We start from the raw sequence: 17912 nt of genomic DNA on the forward strand, positions 1-17912 counted from the left end.
TCTCTCTCTCTCTCTCTCTCTCTCTCTCTCTCTCTCTCTCTCTCTCTGTCTCTCTGTCTCTCTCTGTCTCTCTCTCTCTCTCTCCCTCTCCCCCCTCTCCCACTGCACATTTTCCCAATATTTTACAGTGAGTGTTACTTTCATAATGGAAAAATAATAAAGCTTAAATTATTTGTATTTGATATTTCTCTGATTAAAAAAGTAATATATGTTCATTGTAGACAATTAGGAGAGCGGGAAAGGAAATTAATCTCCTCCACAGCCCACCATGCAGAGCCGCAAGGCTGGTCGGGGCGCAGGCTTCTAATCCACTGTTTTCTGTGTGTGTGCATGCAAAGTGGGCAGGTATGACGGGATCTACATCATGAGCACTCTCTCCAAGCCTTGGATAGACACTCACATTTTATTTTTACTGGCTCCATTTACCCATCATTTTGCTGTGTGCTCTGGGGAATTAATCACATTTCAGAATACTAGAAATGACTTAAAACTCTCTGTCTCTCTCTCTGTCTCTCTGTCTCTCTCTGTCTCTGTCTCTGTCTCTGTCTCTCTCTCTCTCTCCCTCCCTCCCTCCCTCCCTCCTCCCTCTCTCTTTCTCTCTCTCCCCTTTCCTCTCCTATCCTCCCCCTCCTCTCTCCTCCTGTCCCTCTGTCCCTCCAATGTGTGTACATATTTATGGGCATGTGTATACATATGTGTGAATTCATGTAGGGGCTAGAGGTTGGTATCAGGTGTCTTTCTCAACTGCTCCCCATTGTAACCTTCAAGATGGGATCTCACTTAACGTAAAACTCTATAGATGGGCGAGCTGTAAAGGTCCAGGCATCTGTCTGTCTTCTCTCTCACAACCCCAGAATCCCAGGCCTGCACTGCCATGCCTAGCCTCTATGCATGCTGGGCTAAACACTTTCCTAACTGAGCCATCTCCCTGGCCTGTTGATCACTCTCTCTTTACAACCAAAACTAAAGGAATACTGGAGGAAAACAGCCTCAGCACCACCTGGCCTCTTCAAGGTTTATCTACAGTAAGTTGCTTTTATAAGGAAAGCCATTCATCTTCCCTCTGTTCCTACCACAGACAGCTGGATCTGTTTAGGGTCCCCCATGTCGTTCTGGCTCACTGCTGTGTTTGGGCCCTTGGCAGGCAGAAACCAGACCTCTCCCATAGCACAGTTTAAAGCTTCAGTCTTGGACCTGACAGAATGTGGAATCAGTGGAATCACCTAAGAGGCAAACCTCAGGGCATGACTTCAGGGGAGCTTCTAAATTAGGCTAACTGAGGCGAAGACCCCCCCAAACTGTGGGCAGCACCAGCCCATGAGCTGGGGTTCTGGACTGACTAAAAAGACCAAAGGAAGCAGAGCACCAGCATCCATCTCTCTGCTTCCTGCTGAGACTGTACACCCTTAAACCATGAGCCCCTCCTTCCTCAAGTTGCTTTTGTTCAGTATTTTGTGACAATAACAGGAGAAAAGTAACTTTAAAGCCAGGAACAGAGCAGAGAGTCTCCAGGCCAGGGGGTTCTGGGTGCCTTACTTACAGAATATAAAAAGAGACCATGCTCAGGGTTCAGTGTGGTGAGAGGAGTTCCAGGCTAGAACCAGACAGCTCTATGGAGGCCAGAGAAGTGTGACACCTCCATCTATGGACATCAGCTACAGGAAACCGACACTAGGAAACCATGGTCCTGTGACCAGTGCTGGCCAATGGGGGTGAATGGAGCAATGGCTTGCCTGACCTTCAATGTCTATTAGAAAATGTGTCATTTACACTGTGTGTGTGTGTGTGTGTGTGTGCGTGTGCACACACGCACAACACAAAATAAATGACGGTTGAAATGACAGAAATGACTAGTCACTCAGCTCCCAAACTCCGTGGCCATGTCCACATGGAGGTGGGAACACTGCACTTCTTTGGTCAGGCCAACCAAAGACAATCTGGAGTCTGGGACTCACTGCTCCATGTGACCCTTAGTGTGGAGTGGAGTTGACAGCTAACAGTGAACCATCCCCAGCACATGAGCACACTCAAGTTCCCCATTTAGTTTTTTTCCTTATACATTTACATGTGAGTGTACAGTGTGTGTATATAATGTATGTTTACATGTGAACACATGTATGTGTGTATGAGCACATGGAGGCTTGATGTCAGGAGTCACCTTTGGGCACTCTCCAGCTCATTCACAGACCCAGAGATCGCCAATGTAACTAGTCTTGACCATCAGCTTACGTTGGTGAGTCCTCCACCTCTGCTTTCCAAAGCTGGAACTGTACGTTCACACAATGACCACCCGGCATTTACATGGGGTCTATGGAGCTGAACTCTGGTCCTCACATCCCTTCCATGCACCTGACGCCTTTCCCAGCCGCTGCCCCCCCCCCCAGTCTACCCCCTGCATTTACGTCTTAATGGTGTTATTAAAATAATAAATGAAACTGTCATAAATAATTCATGTATCTCATCTTGCCTTCTGAGATACATTCTTTGAGTTTCACTAAACACAAAGAGCACACCAAGTGGCAGGAGGAGGGGAGAAATTGGAGGGGCGAGTTTAATAATTTACTTTGAAAATACTTAAATTAAATTTAAAATTAAAAAAAAAAACCTCTCAAACCAGAGGACATCTTCAGGCAGAATGGCAGCTGTGGATAGACACTCACACACACACACACACACACACACACACACACACACACACACACACAAGTCCCTAACTGCTTCCTCTTCCCGCTCCTCTCTTTCTGCACAGCTTGCCCCCCAGGTTGGACCTGTAGCTATTTCCAGGCACTGTCTAATCTGGCTCCCAGCTGCGCTCACTGCAGACGCGTTGCTCACCCCCCAACAGCCTCCCCCAGCCCCAAACTCAATGTGTGAACACTAAAAATACCTCTGGCACACCCTGCCCCTCACTTCCCACACCAGGGACAGGTGTGATGGTTTGGAGCCCAGCCCAGTACTCCTCACAGTTTCAAACATGATGCTGAATTTGGGGGACTGATTTGCACACCCTAACAAGTAAGTAACACTCCCTTTGTGCAGTCACATCCCCTGCATGACAGGAACGCAGTATGAAAGCATGTCCAGAATCTAGTCATCACTCAGCACAGAGACCAGAGCACATGATTTTCACCCACAGTGGCTCCAGGCAATGATGCTCCCAGTGCCCCTCTGGAGAAGAGAGGGCCTTCCTGGAGAGAGAGGGACAGGGTGCGGGGATACTACTCACCGGGGGTCCATCAGCACCGGGCATTCCTGGGAGACCTGGTTTCCCCAAAGGACCCTAGTACAAACAAGACAGTCCATGAGGGAACACCTTCCTTCCCTGGGGTGTCCAATCCTTCTCTATAGACCCCCAAAGTAAATATTTAGACATTGTCCCTAAGGATGCCTGCTGTGGTCCTTGCCCCCAGCATCTAGTTCTCCCTGCACCCAATGAGGTGCCTCCTCCACCCAAACCTTCAGTTCTGCTATGGGAGCACCTCCACCCCTATCTTCTTTATCCTTTTCATCCCCTGAGATGTTTCTATTCTCGGAGCCTTCTGAGGCTGCTCCTGGCACAGCACCTTCCTCAGATTCCCCACTAGCATTGATGGACTCCCTCCCATGGCAGAGCAGTGCAGTCACAGAGCCACCAGGCCACCACCCCATGACATTCTTAACAAGGTCCAGGTCTACCACAGCCTGGCTAACTGTATTTCAATAAGCTCTCCCAGGATCTGGATGCCCTCAGAACCACCTCTGTAGTACTTCTTTATGGTCAAGACCTAGATAGTTTGCATTTCCTAAAATACCCAATGCCTGGGCTCTGTGATGCTGTTGGAAGGGCGACATGGTAAGTACTACTTCATATTCTACAGTGTGTGCTGTTTTGAGGATTGCTAAAACTGCCACTTCTATACATATATGGCAAGCAAATGGATGTATGAATCTATGGATCAATTAATGAGAAAGATTCAACATCTGCCCTGAGACTGATATGCTTCATTCTCAGAGGCCAGAACTTCAGGAGAGCAAGGTGCACATGCCTGCCAGTGAAGGGCAGCAGGTCCCCCAGGCCTGCACAGAAGCATGGCCCATGAACAAGGCAGCCCCTCTTCACACATCCATCTGTCCCACCTACCTTTTCTCCTGGAGGACCAATCGCACCCTGGGGACCCGGAAGACCCTAGGAAGAAAAACCAGTGGAGGAATGGGAGGACTGACCTGAGGAAACCTCCTCACCCTCCACCATCTTCCCAGTGACCCTCCCCCCACACAAGGTACCAAACATGTTGGTGGCAAAACTAAGTCTGTACTTCCCAGACACTTGATCAGAACCTGTGTCCCACCCCTGATGCCCCAAGTCACCTTTCCTGAGACACTTACCTGGGCACCAGGATTACCCTGCTGTCCTGGGGGCCCGGGCTCTCCTTGGGGACCCTATAAAAACAGAGGCAAAGGCCCTGAGGAGAGATCTAGAAACCACATCCCATTGTGGGGAATCCCGTTCATCACTTCCACATCCTATCTTTTCCACCAGGAACCCCAGGATCCACACGTGGGAACAGCTTTCTGGAAGGGGGTCTGCCTGCTTTCAGTGGCAGGTCCTTACACCCGAAGGGCATGTGGACTTGCACCTAGCAGCCTGGTGTCTATCAAGACAGAAAGTGTGACAGGGGCTAACCAGGCAATATTCTATTGGTAGAAATGTGACCTCTTGAAGTAGATAGAAAGCTAACAGACTCATCTGGTGGAACTGACCTCTGACTCCTAGCTGAGCTGACTTGGGATAACAAATATCAACTTGGGGGTTCTAGCATGAGGCTTTGCCACCAGAGGGCAGCACCAAGCCGTGGGCCAGAGGCTAAGGTACCCACTCGCCTACTCCAATTTCCAGCTGATGCAAACCTCTACAGCCAGGTATGGACTGTGCCCACAGACCATCATCAAATCCAGGTTATGTGACCCCTGGGACTCACCACGTTTCCTTTTGGGCCAGGCTGGCCATCCATGCCTGTTACACCCTGCAGGAGAGTTATAAAGAAAAAAGGTGTTTTCAACACAGAATGACCAACCCCACTCCGCACGCTTGGACATGTGCCCAAGGTGACTACAGGGTTGTCTCTGGAAAAAACTCTTGACATTCACCCCTCACAGCTGGGGCTACTAACCTTTCACACTAAGGTAGCTGAGCCATCAGGCCCCAGCACCCTTGTATGTGCAGACCCTGAGTTCTAGAAAAATCTCCCAAAGAGGCTGAAGAGGGCAGGGTCAACCTCACCCACCAAAAACAGAGCCCCAATCAAAATCATGAGCCTCTTCATCCTTTCCAAAACCATCCCCCAAAAGATGCTGGAAGGCGTCTTAAGCAGAGGGACAGTGTAGCATCCTGTATGATTATGACAGAAAAACAGCAGCAGCAGCAGCAGCAGCAGCAGCAAAACAGCAGGAGCTATGTGCCAAAAAAGTCTAAAGGAGCAGCAAGGCCAGCTGCTTGAGCACCATGTGTTTTCTGGTTCCTCATGTACGAGCATGAACGACCCACAACCCCTCACGCCTACACTAAGGTCAGCATGGCCCCATGGCCCCATAGCCCCAGTGCTATTAGCTGGGTCAGAGGGTTTCTGGCACTATACTGTGTATACATATGCCAAGAGGTGACAGAACTTACAGGAGGTCCAGGAGGGCCAGGGGGCCCTTTTGGCCCAAGCAAACCACGTGGTCCCTGCAAGAAGAAAAGATGAGGAAGATGGAACCTGGGTGGAGGCGTGGCCTGCTTCTCTGACCTGTACAGCCTCCGCCCAGTACCCTGAGCCCGACTGGAGCTCACCTGGTGAATCTAGAATCCTGAGAGTGAAGCCATGATGCCCCCCACGTTCACTCACCCCATCCTCCTCTCTACCTGGGCACTGGGGATCAGAAGCAAGGTGCTCCTGGTATGGAGGGGCCTGGCTGAGCATCAGGGATATCCTCAGGGAAGGGGTCTTTCCTGCCTGCCTCTGGTACCCAGGAAGACGAGCACAAAATCTCTCCATTGAAAACTCATGAAGTTATATTTGTATTGCTGCATTCTGTGTTTATCACTGAGTCTTTCCTTGATCTCTCCCCAGTGACATGCAATGTTGGCATTTCTGGGATGACAGAGGTCAAGGGAGCAGGGAACAGGTTCAGGAGACAGCAGGCCTGCAAGGAACTTCAGGGCCTTGTAGGGGACAGCTTCTTGGGAGAGTCACAATCTATCTTCTCCTTCTCTGGTCATTGAAGGGCTGTGCCCAATGCCTGCATCTTACACAGAAGGCCTGGCCTGAGGCACAGCTGAAGTCTGGGGTAGGTGGGGCTCTAGGGGAACTGTCTATCCTGGAAATTATAGACTTTACAAGGCACTTGGATCTCAATTGCCCTTGATATTGACAGAACCTTCTAGATGGGGAAAAAACAAACAAACAAAACAAAACCCCAACCTTCCCTCACATTCTCTGTGTCTTAAATGCTTCATTACTTTAATACTTAGTCTTATAAATGTTTTGGAGACACTGATAACCCAGAAGGCACCGCTTAGATGTGTGTTAAGGAGAACAAGGCTGACGGATCCTCCTCAATGGCTAATCAGACGTCTAGGGTATAATTTCATCCCAAATGGCCCTGAGTGTGCCGACCAGCGCTCTGCCCTGCACGGTGGTTAAGGCGTACATCATCAGTTAGCTTACCAGATACAAACGGCCGCCTGACTTGGATAACGAAGGTAGGTTTCTGAACATCAGTAAATGAAGCGTAATTAATGTCCTTTTGCCCTTGTGGAAATCTGGTTTAAGCCTAAATACAAGTTGGCTGGCAGAAGGCAGCTTTTCCTGCTGTCGGCTGGGTACTATCCGGTAGGGTGCAGTTGCCAGGCCTGGGACAAGCTTGGGCCTATTCAGTCCCCTCCACTGTCCTAGCACCCACTATGGCTGCTGATTGGATATCTGCCATGGCACCTTGGACACCTCTCATGATGCCCACCATGTTACTGCTACAGTTCTTGCCAAACACCCACTATGTTGTGTCTTCCTGTCTACTCTGACACACTTGGGTGTCCACCATAGACCCTCTGATTGTCCTCCATGTTGCATGTGGGCACCCAGCATAATTCCACTGGAGTTATGTTGCCCGTGAGCACTTGCTCCAGCTCTCTGGGGCTCATCCTGTAGAAAGGGTCAGTATACATTCCCAAGCGTTGTCCAGCCCTAGTGTCCTCCCTCTTTTCTTTCTTGGGCAAATGTCACTTGCCTCTTTCCCCAGACCAAGCTCTCTAACCTACTCCCCCTCCATCAACTTGTGACTGTGGAGCTGAGGCCCAGAGTCCCACTCATCAGTGACTTACAGGCTCTCCAGGTAGCCCTCTGGGCCCAACTTCTCCATCGTCACCCTACGGAGAAAGAAAAAAATGTTTAGGGACAAGCAAGCATTGAGGGCTGGGTATCTCCCGCCTTCCCTCCCCACACACACACACACAGGATTTTGCCTGCTCCTCAGGCATACACTAATGGGTTAATGCTGGCTCCATTGGAGAGGGCTCTGTCCTCATTCTGGAGCTGCAAGGGTGCGGCTGCTGTGGGGAACCCTGAGCCTTGGAAGCAGATCCTGCTTTCCAGCTACATTCCCAACAGCAGCAAGGGCAGTTAGGCAGACACTGAGTCCAAGGTCTCAGCCACCCTCGTGAGTAACAGAAAGTGAGGAAGAGGGCATCAGAGGAGAGGCAGAGAAGCCCCAGGCAGACTTCAGTGAGCTCGGGGTCTACCAGGGTCCAAACCATCCAGTGGCAAGCTCTGAAGAGCCTTTTCTTCCTGACTCCAGATGGGATGGCTGCTCTGGTTCACCAGGTCACACCCAGGGCTGCTAGCCAAGACGCTGCTTCCTACCACATAACCCGGCTCTCCTGGCTTCCTCAAACCCAAAGACATGCATGCTCACATAGCACCTGCCAGCATACATGTTCATGTGTGCCTATGTTCAATAACTACACAGCCACACATATAACATGCATATGCATGCATACCATACACATGTATATACATGCACACACCTAGGAGTATACTTTTGCATACACAGTAGTGTACATGTATGTACATGCTGTGAATGCACATATGTACACAAAGGCATATGTGCACACAAATGCATGCATATGAAACATACCATGAATCAAGAGGGTGGGGCATCCGAAAGTATCCCCCTCCTTCTTTAGCTTGCAGCTGATTAGGCCAAGGCCAGATAGGGGAACTCCCCTGATGAAGTCCAAAACCCAGAGAAGATGGCACCTCTCTCCCACTTTTTGGGGGTTCATGAGCTCCCAACAGTAGTGTAAGGAGACCATAAATCCTATCATGCATTCTCTGCCATGCACATCTGTGCTGTGGCCTATGAGCTCAGCCTCCAGCTGCTGAGGATACTGGGAATGGACACTGAGGAGTCCTCTGGGCACAGAAACCCAGGCTAAGAAGCCCAACTGCAGCCCTTCCCTCCCCACTGTTCCTATATTCAGTTATTTCACCAATGACTTCCCCCATCCCGCCACCCCCTGCTCTCCCCAAGCTCTTGCTTCTCCATCTGACACCTCATTTAATGAGCTCAGCAGAGCTTCTGAGCTCATTAAGCCCCCGGCGTCTCCCCTCCACAGGATCGGGCACCTGCCTCCTACAGTTAGAGCTTCCTTTCTGAGACCCATGACAGTTTGACCCTCAGCGGCACGGAGGATAAAGTAAAATGAATGCTTGTGCCTGGCTTCAGTCTCAGAAGCACACAGCCACTTGCCTAGGTCAACATGCATGCTCCCTTTTCCCAGCACCCCCTCCGACCCTGTCTGGCCTGCACTCAGAGTTTTCCAGTGTAAAAGGATGCTGAGAGATACATACCCTTTCTCCATCATCTCCTGGGATTCCCGGCGGGCCAGAAGGACCAGGGTCACCCTAGCAAATCAACCAGGGTCAATGTTAACTATTGCAGAGCAGGTTTTCCATGACTGTCCCAACCCCTTTTTACTGTCCTCTCAATTCTAACCTTGAATACCCTCAGTCTTGCAGACTAGTTCCCCTGGGAGGAGGGTATATGCTGAGCTCAGTCTAGTGGCTGGCCAAGAGCCTTGCACTCATGTCCCATCTGGAGACCTTGCCAGTGGCAGCATCACCAGACTGAGCACCTAGCAGATGTAGCAGGAGCCACAGACAGGCAGGCACACTGTGCACACAGTGGGAGAGAGGGCACCACAGAAAGGAATCCAGGTCAGGGCTGATTTCACCTCAGACAAACCTGCAATTCCCAGTCTTGCCTATAGGAGGCGCTCAATGTGTACTCTCACCAGCTGGTTAAAGGACTCCACCCCCAACCCCAACCCCCACTGGTGACTGTGAGCTTGTTTCCATGTAATTACGAGAGAACATAGAAATGGCAGCTGTGGGTGAGTTCCAGCAGACACTATTCAGTGTATGCAGAGCACAGACATTTTTCACTGTAAGACCCATAAGTGCATACTTTATGCCCATGTTTCTATATGAGCATATGTTTTTGTCCATGTGTATTCATGATTATATTGTTGCACCCCTGTGTATGTGTGTATGTGTTGTGTGCATTACATGCAGGTATTATATATGCATGTATGCCCATGTCTACCTGTATGTATGTGTGTGATTGGGTAAGTATGAAAGTCTACACCCATGTGTGTCTGTTTGCATACATGTGTGCTCCTATGTATATACATGTATATGCACATGGGTGTCTATACGCCTATGTCTGTGTGTACCTGTATGTGTATGTGCTTGTGAATGTGTGCATCTGTATTTGGGTCCTAAGTGATTATGCTTGCTATGTATGCACACATGTCTCCATGTTTGTATGAGTGTATATATGTGTATGTCTGTGAATATGTGTACATGTGTGTGGTTATGAATCCATATATATGCATGTGTGTATGGATGAATATGTGTCCTTCTGCCTTTGTGTGTATGCCTGTGAAGGTATATCTGTACCTAGATGTCCCCAAAATGATAGATTTGACAAATAAATCCACTTCAAGGTAAAGCAAGAGAAGAACCACTCCCAGCTAGAGGTGAGAAAGGTGGGCAGGCACCATGGTGGCCCAACCCCAGTCATCCTTAGCAGCAGGCTCTTGAGACTGCCCCACCTGGGCCACAGCCTTAGAGTCCTGACTCTATGCCTGCATGTGATAGATGTTCCTATTTCCCATGACTGTGAAACCTCACTTAGGGAAAAAGTGGTTTCTAGAAGATTTTAAAACTAGTTCTAGCACATGTTTTCCCTCACTTCTCTGTCCCCTGTGACACCCTGGGGTGAGGTGCTTGCTGGATATGCTCCTAAGCCTCAGGTAGGAAATCCAACTTTCCTGACTAGATCTCCATCAACAGAGACTCCATTCCAGGGTTTCTACTCTATGAGCAGCCAGAGCACTTCATACAGAGACACTGTGAAGCCGAGGAACCTGGCCCCATTGAAGGAATCTGAGGCTGTTGGAAGGCAAGACCCTCCCCAAACCCCACAGTAAATACTTACTCTGTGGCCTTTCTCTCCCGGCAACCCAGCCAGACCATCAAAGCCACGGTCACCCTGCAAGGATAAGAGAGCTGCATCAAACAGCCCACACACAGCAGGACCTAGTGGTACCCTTAACTCAGCACCCTCAACCCAGGGCCTTCTCATGGCTCTGCACAGTCCTCCTGCCTCAGGCTACTGTGCAGTCTGTATATGCCACCTCCTCTGCCCAAACAAGCAGAGGTTGGGAAGAGAGGAACACTGTTGTCCCCAAGCCAAAGGCCAGGGCATCCTTAGGAATGTAGTTATCAGTGGCCACTACAAAGTCAGCACGTGTTCATTTTCTCTGAGTCTGCCCCTGCAGGAAAGTTCCCATGGTCATGATGGCTGCAGCCTTGTGTCCTGAGGGCTGTCACACACCAGTGCCCCCACTCACTGGTGGAGATCCTAGCATCTTTACCTGCAGGGACCCTGGCTCCTGCCTCCCAGCCTCATGGAGCCCAGTATCAGCATCCCATTGTGTGGGTGTTCAACTCAGGTAGGATGAAATCAGAGTAGGGTATTGGGAGCTTTTCATGACTTTGTAGTTAAGAGACAATAAACTATTTGACAGAAGAGTGAGATTCTTCTATCATTCATAGCCTTCAGTGTTCATTAACTTGTAGGTAACAGGAAGTGAGATTATGGAACCAGGGGACCCAGCACAGATGTACTGAACAGTGACAGTTCCTGGTGACTCAGACATGTGGGAGAGAGTCCATACAGGGTCATGGGAAGAGGGATAAACCCAGGATCCACAGCATCAGGGGAAAAAACAGCTGTCACATGTCTATATGAGTCCTATGCATGCACAGAAGACCCCCTGCTCACGCACAGATTGTGTCTACTCGCCCCCACAAGGCCTGAGACCTGACTTCCCAAGGCAAGGCAGGAAAACTCATGTCCCATAAACTTGAGATCATCCGGCCACCCAAGCACCAAGGGTGTGGCCTGCTTACCTACACACTCCCAAGGGGTTCTCCCTGAACCCACCACATTCACTGCCCCTTTAAGGAGACTGAATCTCACCTATGCAAGTCACCTGTCAATCTGTCATCTCAAGACACACCAGAGGGGGTTCGTCAAAGTGAATAAGTGTTCCCTACAGGCACACTCATCAAACAGGGCGGTTACATCATCAACATGATGTCATGAATGATGGCGAATGGTTGCGGGTGACAACCTACCTTGGGGCCTGTTTGTCCCGGCATGCCTCTGGCTCCATCACTCCCAGCACGGCCCTGGAACAGAGGAGACAAGAGGTCCATATGGAAGAAAAGGCAGCCTGCCACATCCTCTGAAAGCAGCTTCCCAGTAAACCAAGCTGAGAGAGGTGATCATGGAAAGCACTCCAGACAAGGGTGGTTGTCCACTGTCGCCAGACTGCACAGGGTACCCAGATCCAACAGCCCCAAGGCCATGCCACACCACTGGCTGGCAAATAAGAGTGTAGTGTTTGTCTCACTGGGGCTTGCCCCAGGAGCCTAATGTTGCCTGTCCTTCTAGGTTTGCGGAGTATGATGGGATTTGGGAGACACGATATAGGGAGCTTGCTTTTCTGGCTCCAGAAACATGCTGCTGACAACTGTGGAGAAGCTCAGCTCTTTGATACCACTGGGAAGAAAATTAAAGATCAAAGACAAATGGGAGAGATAAAGGCCTCTCTCAGTCCACCTAAGCAAGTATGAGACTGGTCCATAGGGTGTGTGTCCTACTCAGACAACACAGCAACCTAGAAGCAGGGTCTGCACTGCATGGCCAGCTGGTCAGCCATCTTTGTCCACTCTCCCACTTGCTTCCTAGCCATAGAAAATGTTCAAGAACAAACCCAGGGTATGCAGTTGATTGCCATGGGACTGAAGGCCCCAAGCCTGGACCTTCTGAGTCTGCTATAAAGGCTACAATCACTACGGGGAGAGGTACAAGGGGACAGGAACTCTCTTCCAAACCCTGCTCTCTATCAAGGCACACCAGTCTCTTCTTTTCTGTTCTCCTATAGATGTCTCATCATGGGTTGGGGTTGTTGCCCATGGGCTCATGGTCAGGCACAGAGGATGTGTGGACAGTGGTAGCTTTGGTCTCCACATGCAACACATGAGAAGGTCTGTTTTTAGAAACAGATCAGGTTAATTAAGCCTTCCTGGTGTGTGGTCATCGCTTTTTAATAGTGTGACATCTTATAGCAGCTGTGCGCCTGAGGAAGTCAGCTGGATCCATCCAGGAAGACAGCGCTCTCAACAGGAAACCCCAAGAGGCTACTGAGCTGTAGAAAGACCCATGCAGAGCCAAGATAGCCATTTCTGGAGAGGAGGCACAAGGTGTCCCCAAAGACAAGGCCAACTATCAACAATCAACATTGTGGATCCAGCTCCTGCTGTGACCTGTCTGGAAGATGGCTTTACGGACAGGCGAACCATCTCATCCCTGGACACACAGCATTTGTTCCTAAGCAGTGGCTCAGACACAGGTTTAGAGGTGGACATGGGACCATGGGGTCCTAAAGGGATAGTCTACCTCAGGTCTGGGGATGGATGCTGTCCCATACCACATGGTCTTAGCACCAAGCACCTACCCGTCTTCCAGGCTTCCCTGTTGGGCCGGGTGGGCCTTGCACACCTCGAGGACCCTGCCAGAAACCAGAGGACAAAGCATCAGGTCACACCCCTCTTCTAAGGAAAGAGAAAATTCATCCCATGCACGTCAACCTAGCCTAGGCTTGCTGATCAAGTTGCTCACATGTGGGTATCTTGGGTGTACTCCATTAGTGAGGGCTAGTGACAGACAACACAAAGCATTGTTCTATGGTATCAAATAATAATTCTTCCTGCTTTTGTTGAAGAAGTATCAACAACTGGGCCCCAACAACCAGGAATCACCTTCCTGAGAGCAAAGCAGAAGTAGATTCACACGTACCTGAGGTCCCATGTCTCCTGGCTCACCCTTCAAACCTCCACTCCCAGGAGGGCCCTAGGGAGACAGTATCAAATCAGTGTGACACATGACAAAACACATGGCAGGATGCTGTGTGTGGAGCAGGCAGGGAGCCTGCATCACAAGGTTAGTCTGCCTACTGTAACAAAGGAAAGAACATGAGTTCTAGGAGGCAGAGGGAACTACAGCTGCCAGCGTCTCTTCCTGGTGCTTAGTAGAACCCAGGAGATGGGGCTCACAGAGGCCATGAAGTCTTAAGAGGTTTCTCTCCCCCAGGACAAGCTGGCTGTCCTTGGAGACATGCTTGGAACACAGTGCATAGAATCACACAGTGCATAGTTCAAGTTAAGACCTTCTGGGAGACTGGCCTCACCTCCTGGGTGCAAGGTACTGAGGCCAGACCTGGGGGTGGGAGGTAGCCTATATCAAAGTCAGCCAGGGGTCCAATGGTATAGGAATCCTGTGTCTTTAGGGTTAGGAATTTAGCTCAGTGATAGAGCATTTGCTTAGCAAGTGCAAGGCTCTAGGTTCTGTCCTCAGCTTTGGAGGGCCAAGAGGTGGCTGTGTCCTTGTAGGGTCCTACTCCCAGTGCCCACGGGATGTATTTGGCACTTGGATGACAGCCAAGGGTCCCTGAATCCATAATATCCCTGCTTTGCTGTGAGGCCCCAGAGGAGAGCTGAGGTGAGGCACCTAAGCCTGACATAATAAAACTCCAAACCCTGTGCTTTCCCCAGCTCTGGGGTTACCTTTGACACTGGGACAGAACTGTAGGGAAGAAGACCCCAAAAAAGCAGAGGTTGGCTCCTCATGGGCAGATAGTACAGCCAGCATAGGTGTAAGGGAACATCTCCAGGCCTCTAGTACAGCCAGTCCCCCACCTGCTGTGTTCCCTGTAATAGAGGAAGTGGGAGGAGCCAAGAGCCTGTCCTTCACAGGGAGAGTTTGGAGCTCAAATGCAGAAGTGGGGAGGAGCATCCCCATCTCCTCATCACACTTAAACTGAGGGCTACCTCCCAGGAATCCTCCAATACTTCAGGTGACTTTGAACACAGCTATCCCCCTGAAACATGCTCCCACAAAGAGATGGAACAGCTCCTAGAGGCCACCTGTCTGAGCTGGCTCCCAGCTGGAAACACAAGTGTTGGCCCCAGAGACCTGCCAATCACTCACCATGGGGCCAGGTCTTCCGGTGAGACCCATTGGACCAGCTGGTCCCCTCAGTGCCAACTGTAAAGGAAAGAGGAGGAGATCAGAAACAGACTATGGCTGGCCCTGTCCTGGTTTTCTGGCTCCTGTTCTATGACACGCAGTCACAAGGAAAAGGAGCCTAGGACAGAAAAGACTAGACATTCACAGAGAAGGCCTCTCTGACCCAGTTCTGGGCTCTCAGCATCTCCACAGGGACGTAGTACACAGAAGTAGAAGTCAGTGCTACCTGCTGCCCTACTGTGGGCAGGGTTTCCAAAGCCTTCCTCATTTGTATCCCTGTTGGAGTGGTGGACCATCTTGTACCAAATCTGAAATATGGTTTCCCTTCCTGGGCTGGGCTGAAGCCTATATTTTCCTTGTGAATTTTAGACTTCACTTCTGGAAGAGGCACAAGGTACTCTCCAACAACAAGAGAGGTGTGTACAGTGCATGGGAGAGCCTTGAGCCCTGGGCTCTCAGCCCTGCACTGACCCTCTTCCTCTTGGTGTGGCTCCTGCTGGCCATCACACAGGCTCTCCTCCACTTCCCAAAGAGCTGCTCGTTCAGGGTTACAACCCCCACCACAGTGCCATGCTAATTTTGGAAGATTATTTTGCATTTTAAAATGATCTGGGGGCTTGGGAGATGGCTCAGCTGGAAAACTGCTTGCCATGCAAACATGAGAATCCGAGTTAGGATTCCCGGTACACATGTAAGACGCCAGATGTTGCAGCATCTGTCTCTATCCCCAGTACTGGTAAGGCAAAAACAGAAGGATTCCTGAAGCACCCAGACAAATCAGTGAGCACCAGGTTTGATGAGAGACGCTGTCTCAAAATAACGCTAGAGGAAAATACCCAACATTCACTTCAGGCCTCCCCACACAGGTACACACATGTGTAAATATATCAACACACGCACAATAATAAAAATATACTTTTTAAAATTTACAAATAAAAATATGCAAAATTAAAAACATTCCAAAAATTAAACAAAAAAAAAATCAGGACTGGAGAGATGGCTTGGGGGTTAACAGCATATTTTCTAGAGGACCCAAGTTCAATTTCCATCACCCACATGGTGGCTCACAACCGTCTGTAACTCCAGTTCCAAGCGATCTAATGCCCTCTCCTGGCCTCTGTAGGCACTGCACACATGCAAACACAGGCAAAACACAGGAAAAAAAATACATCTTAAAAAAGAAACAAACCGTAAAGCCCTTCTCTCAGCTGGCTTCTATTAAAATGCACATATATTAAGAGGCTGGCCAGGCAGGCACAGGCCAGCAAACCTAGTCACGAATAGAGCCTCATCTGACTCGGATTTTATTCCTGGCTAGCCTGTTCCATGGCAGCTACTCAGTACTGAAACTGTCCTTCAATTACCCCAGCACACTCCAGCCACTAATATCTCCTCTGAGCCATGCAGAGTGGTATCAATATTTCTCAAACAAGGATTCTATGTTGGCTTTCTCCACTCTTCCTCAAAGGATCACCCACCTACCCACCCCACAGGAAGTCACTGGCCAGTCACTGGCAACCAGCATCCTGAAGGCATGTTCTCTAATGATGCCATCTGCAGATATGCTCACTGGGGAAAGAAGGAACCCTAACACAGACCAAGTGACCCTGGCCAAGAGGCCTGAACCCAGTGTAAGAACCTTGAGGGTGCATGAAAGATTCTGAGCCCAGAATAAGGGACTCTGGATCTGGGAACTCTCTCCTAGGATGTGGCCTTGCACTCAGTCCCAACCCCAGCCCTAAGAGCCGGAGTCAACCACCTGCCGCTGCCGCCCCCCCCCATCCCGCTGGATCCCTGAGCAGTTCCTTTCCCCATAGCTAGCCCCAAGTGCAGGACCTGGCACAGAGATGAGTCTGCCTGCACAGGGCAGAAGAGGGGTTTGCTGGGCCAGACAAGCTGCAGAGGCCTCTTACCCCTAACTGTGGACAGAACATCTCTGAAAACTCTCTCATTCCCACATGTTTCTCACATTCTCCAGCTGGACATGGAAGACCCAGTCTTCCCTAGGTTCCTGACCAGGCCAACTGTGGGACACTCAGTCTCTGTAGCCACCAGGGCCAAGCTCTGTCACACAGGCCCCCAGGTGTCCCCATTACTTACCCTGGCTTGCTGGAGGATAGCCTGGGCCTGGGACTCCTGGGCAGAAACCATGGGGCCCTTAGAACCAGCATCACCACCACCTCCAAACCGGAACTGCAAGAGCAAGATGAAAAGTCACCAGAGATGGGACAGGGCGCCCACTCTGACCCCAGGGCAAAGTGGGTCTTGTAGGCCTTAAGTAAAGCAGAGACTCCCAGTCCCAGAACCTGTGTGCACACGACCCTGGTCCACATGTCACAGCCTCTCTTGCCCTTCGCCTTGGACACCTGAAACCTGCCCTGTGCCCACAAAGGACTTTGAACCTCCATTGCTCTGCACCCTGATGAACCACAGACCCTCACCACTGCAAAGATTAGCTAAGGGCCAAAGAAACTGGACTAGGTCCAAGGGACCTGCAGGGGACATCCTGGTTCCATGTTCGTTCTCCCTCAGTGCAACAGGCATCTTGGGGGTAAAGAGCAGTTGGAGCTCTTGTTCTGAGACCTCAGGAAGAGAACATGAGTTTCAAATGTTGCATTCTTTAGCATCTACCCTTGGAGAGGGGAACCTGCCAACTTCCTATCCTCCTTCATACCAGCTGTTCCATGATCACACTGTACTGAACGAATAGTGCTATAACATAGTCCTGAGGGCACAGTGCTAAGGACACAGTCCTGAGCACATGGTACTCAGGCACAGTGAGGGAGAGGACGGTGAAGGAAAATAGTTAAGATCAAAGTGGCTGAGGGGATGGTACAGCTCTGCCTGGTTCTATAGCTCTGCCATAGATGTCTAAGAAACTTCTGGAATTTGAATTCTGGAGACAGGCTAGCCTTCAGTCACTCTCTGAGCTCCAAGTCCTTCTTCTCTGAATGAATGGCCTAAGGGACCACCCCCCTCTTGTCACAGACACAGATTTGAGCCTGGGCTTCATTCTTACTAGGATTAACTCCAGAGGAAAGCAGCATCTAGAAGGTCCTAGATGATATCTGACCATACAGATAGCTTCCAATGAGATCCCTGTTTCTCTCCCACCCACAATCACTGGTTGATTCTTTAGGGAGATGGGAGTCTAGCCATTGTCACAAAGAACCTTGCAGCAGGCTTCCCCAGAAGCCTCACCAAGAGAGTGGGGTTTTCTTTTCTCCTCCTAG

At 50.2% G+C, this 17912-nt stretch overlaps 1 protein-coding gene across 2 annotated transcripts in view; it reads right to left on the reverse strand.

The window, feature by feature from the left end:
• Positions 1-17912, reverse strand: part of Col5a1 (collagen type V alpha 1 chain) — a 152156-nt gene that overhangs the window by 60563 nt on the left and 73681 nt on the right. For both annotated transcript variants that reach the window (XM_028757100.1, XM_028757101.1), the window contains exons 13-25: positions 16780-16872; positions 14641-14697; positions 13450-13503; positions 13109-13162; positions 11724-11777; positions 10519-10572; positions 8868-8921; positions 7340-7384; positions 5651-5704; positions 4959-5003; positions 4366-4419; positions 4121-4165; positions 3227-3280 (exon numbers count right to left, since the gene is read on the reverse strand). In XM_028757100.1, coding sequence (XP_028612933.1) covers positions 3227-3280; positions 4121-4165; positions 4366-4419; positions 4959-5003; positions 5651-5704; positions 7340-7384; positions 8868-8921; positions 10519-10572; positions 11724-11777; positions 13109-13162; positions 13450-13503; positions 14641-14697; positions 16780-16872 — 717 coding nt within the window. The remainder of the gene's footprint in view (positions 1-3226; positions 3281-4120; positions 4166-4365; positions 4420-4958; positions 5004-5650; positions 5705-7339; positions 7385-8867; positions 8922-10518; positions 10573-11723; positions 11778-13108; positions 13163-13449; positions 13504-14640; positions 14698-16779; positions 16873-17912) is intronic.

The sequence above is a fragment of the Grammomys surdaster genome, unplaced genomic scaffold (genome assembly GCF_004785775.1).
Source record: "Grammomys surdaster isolate TR1022 unplaced genomic scaffold, NIH_TR_1.0 126133, whole genome shotgun sequence".
Taxonomy (NCBI): domain Eukaryota; kingdom Metazoa; phylum Chordata; class Mammalia; order Rodentia; family Muridae; genus Grammomys; species Grammomys surdaster.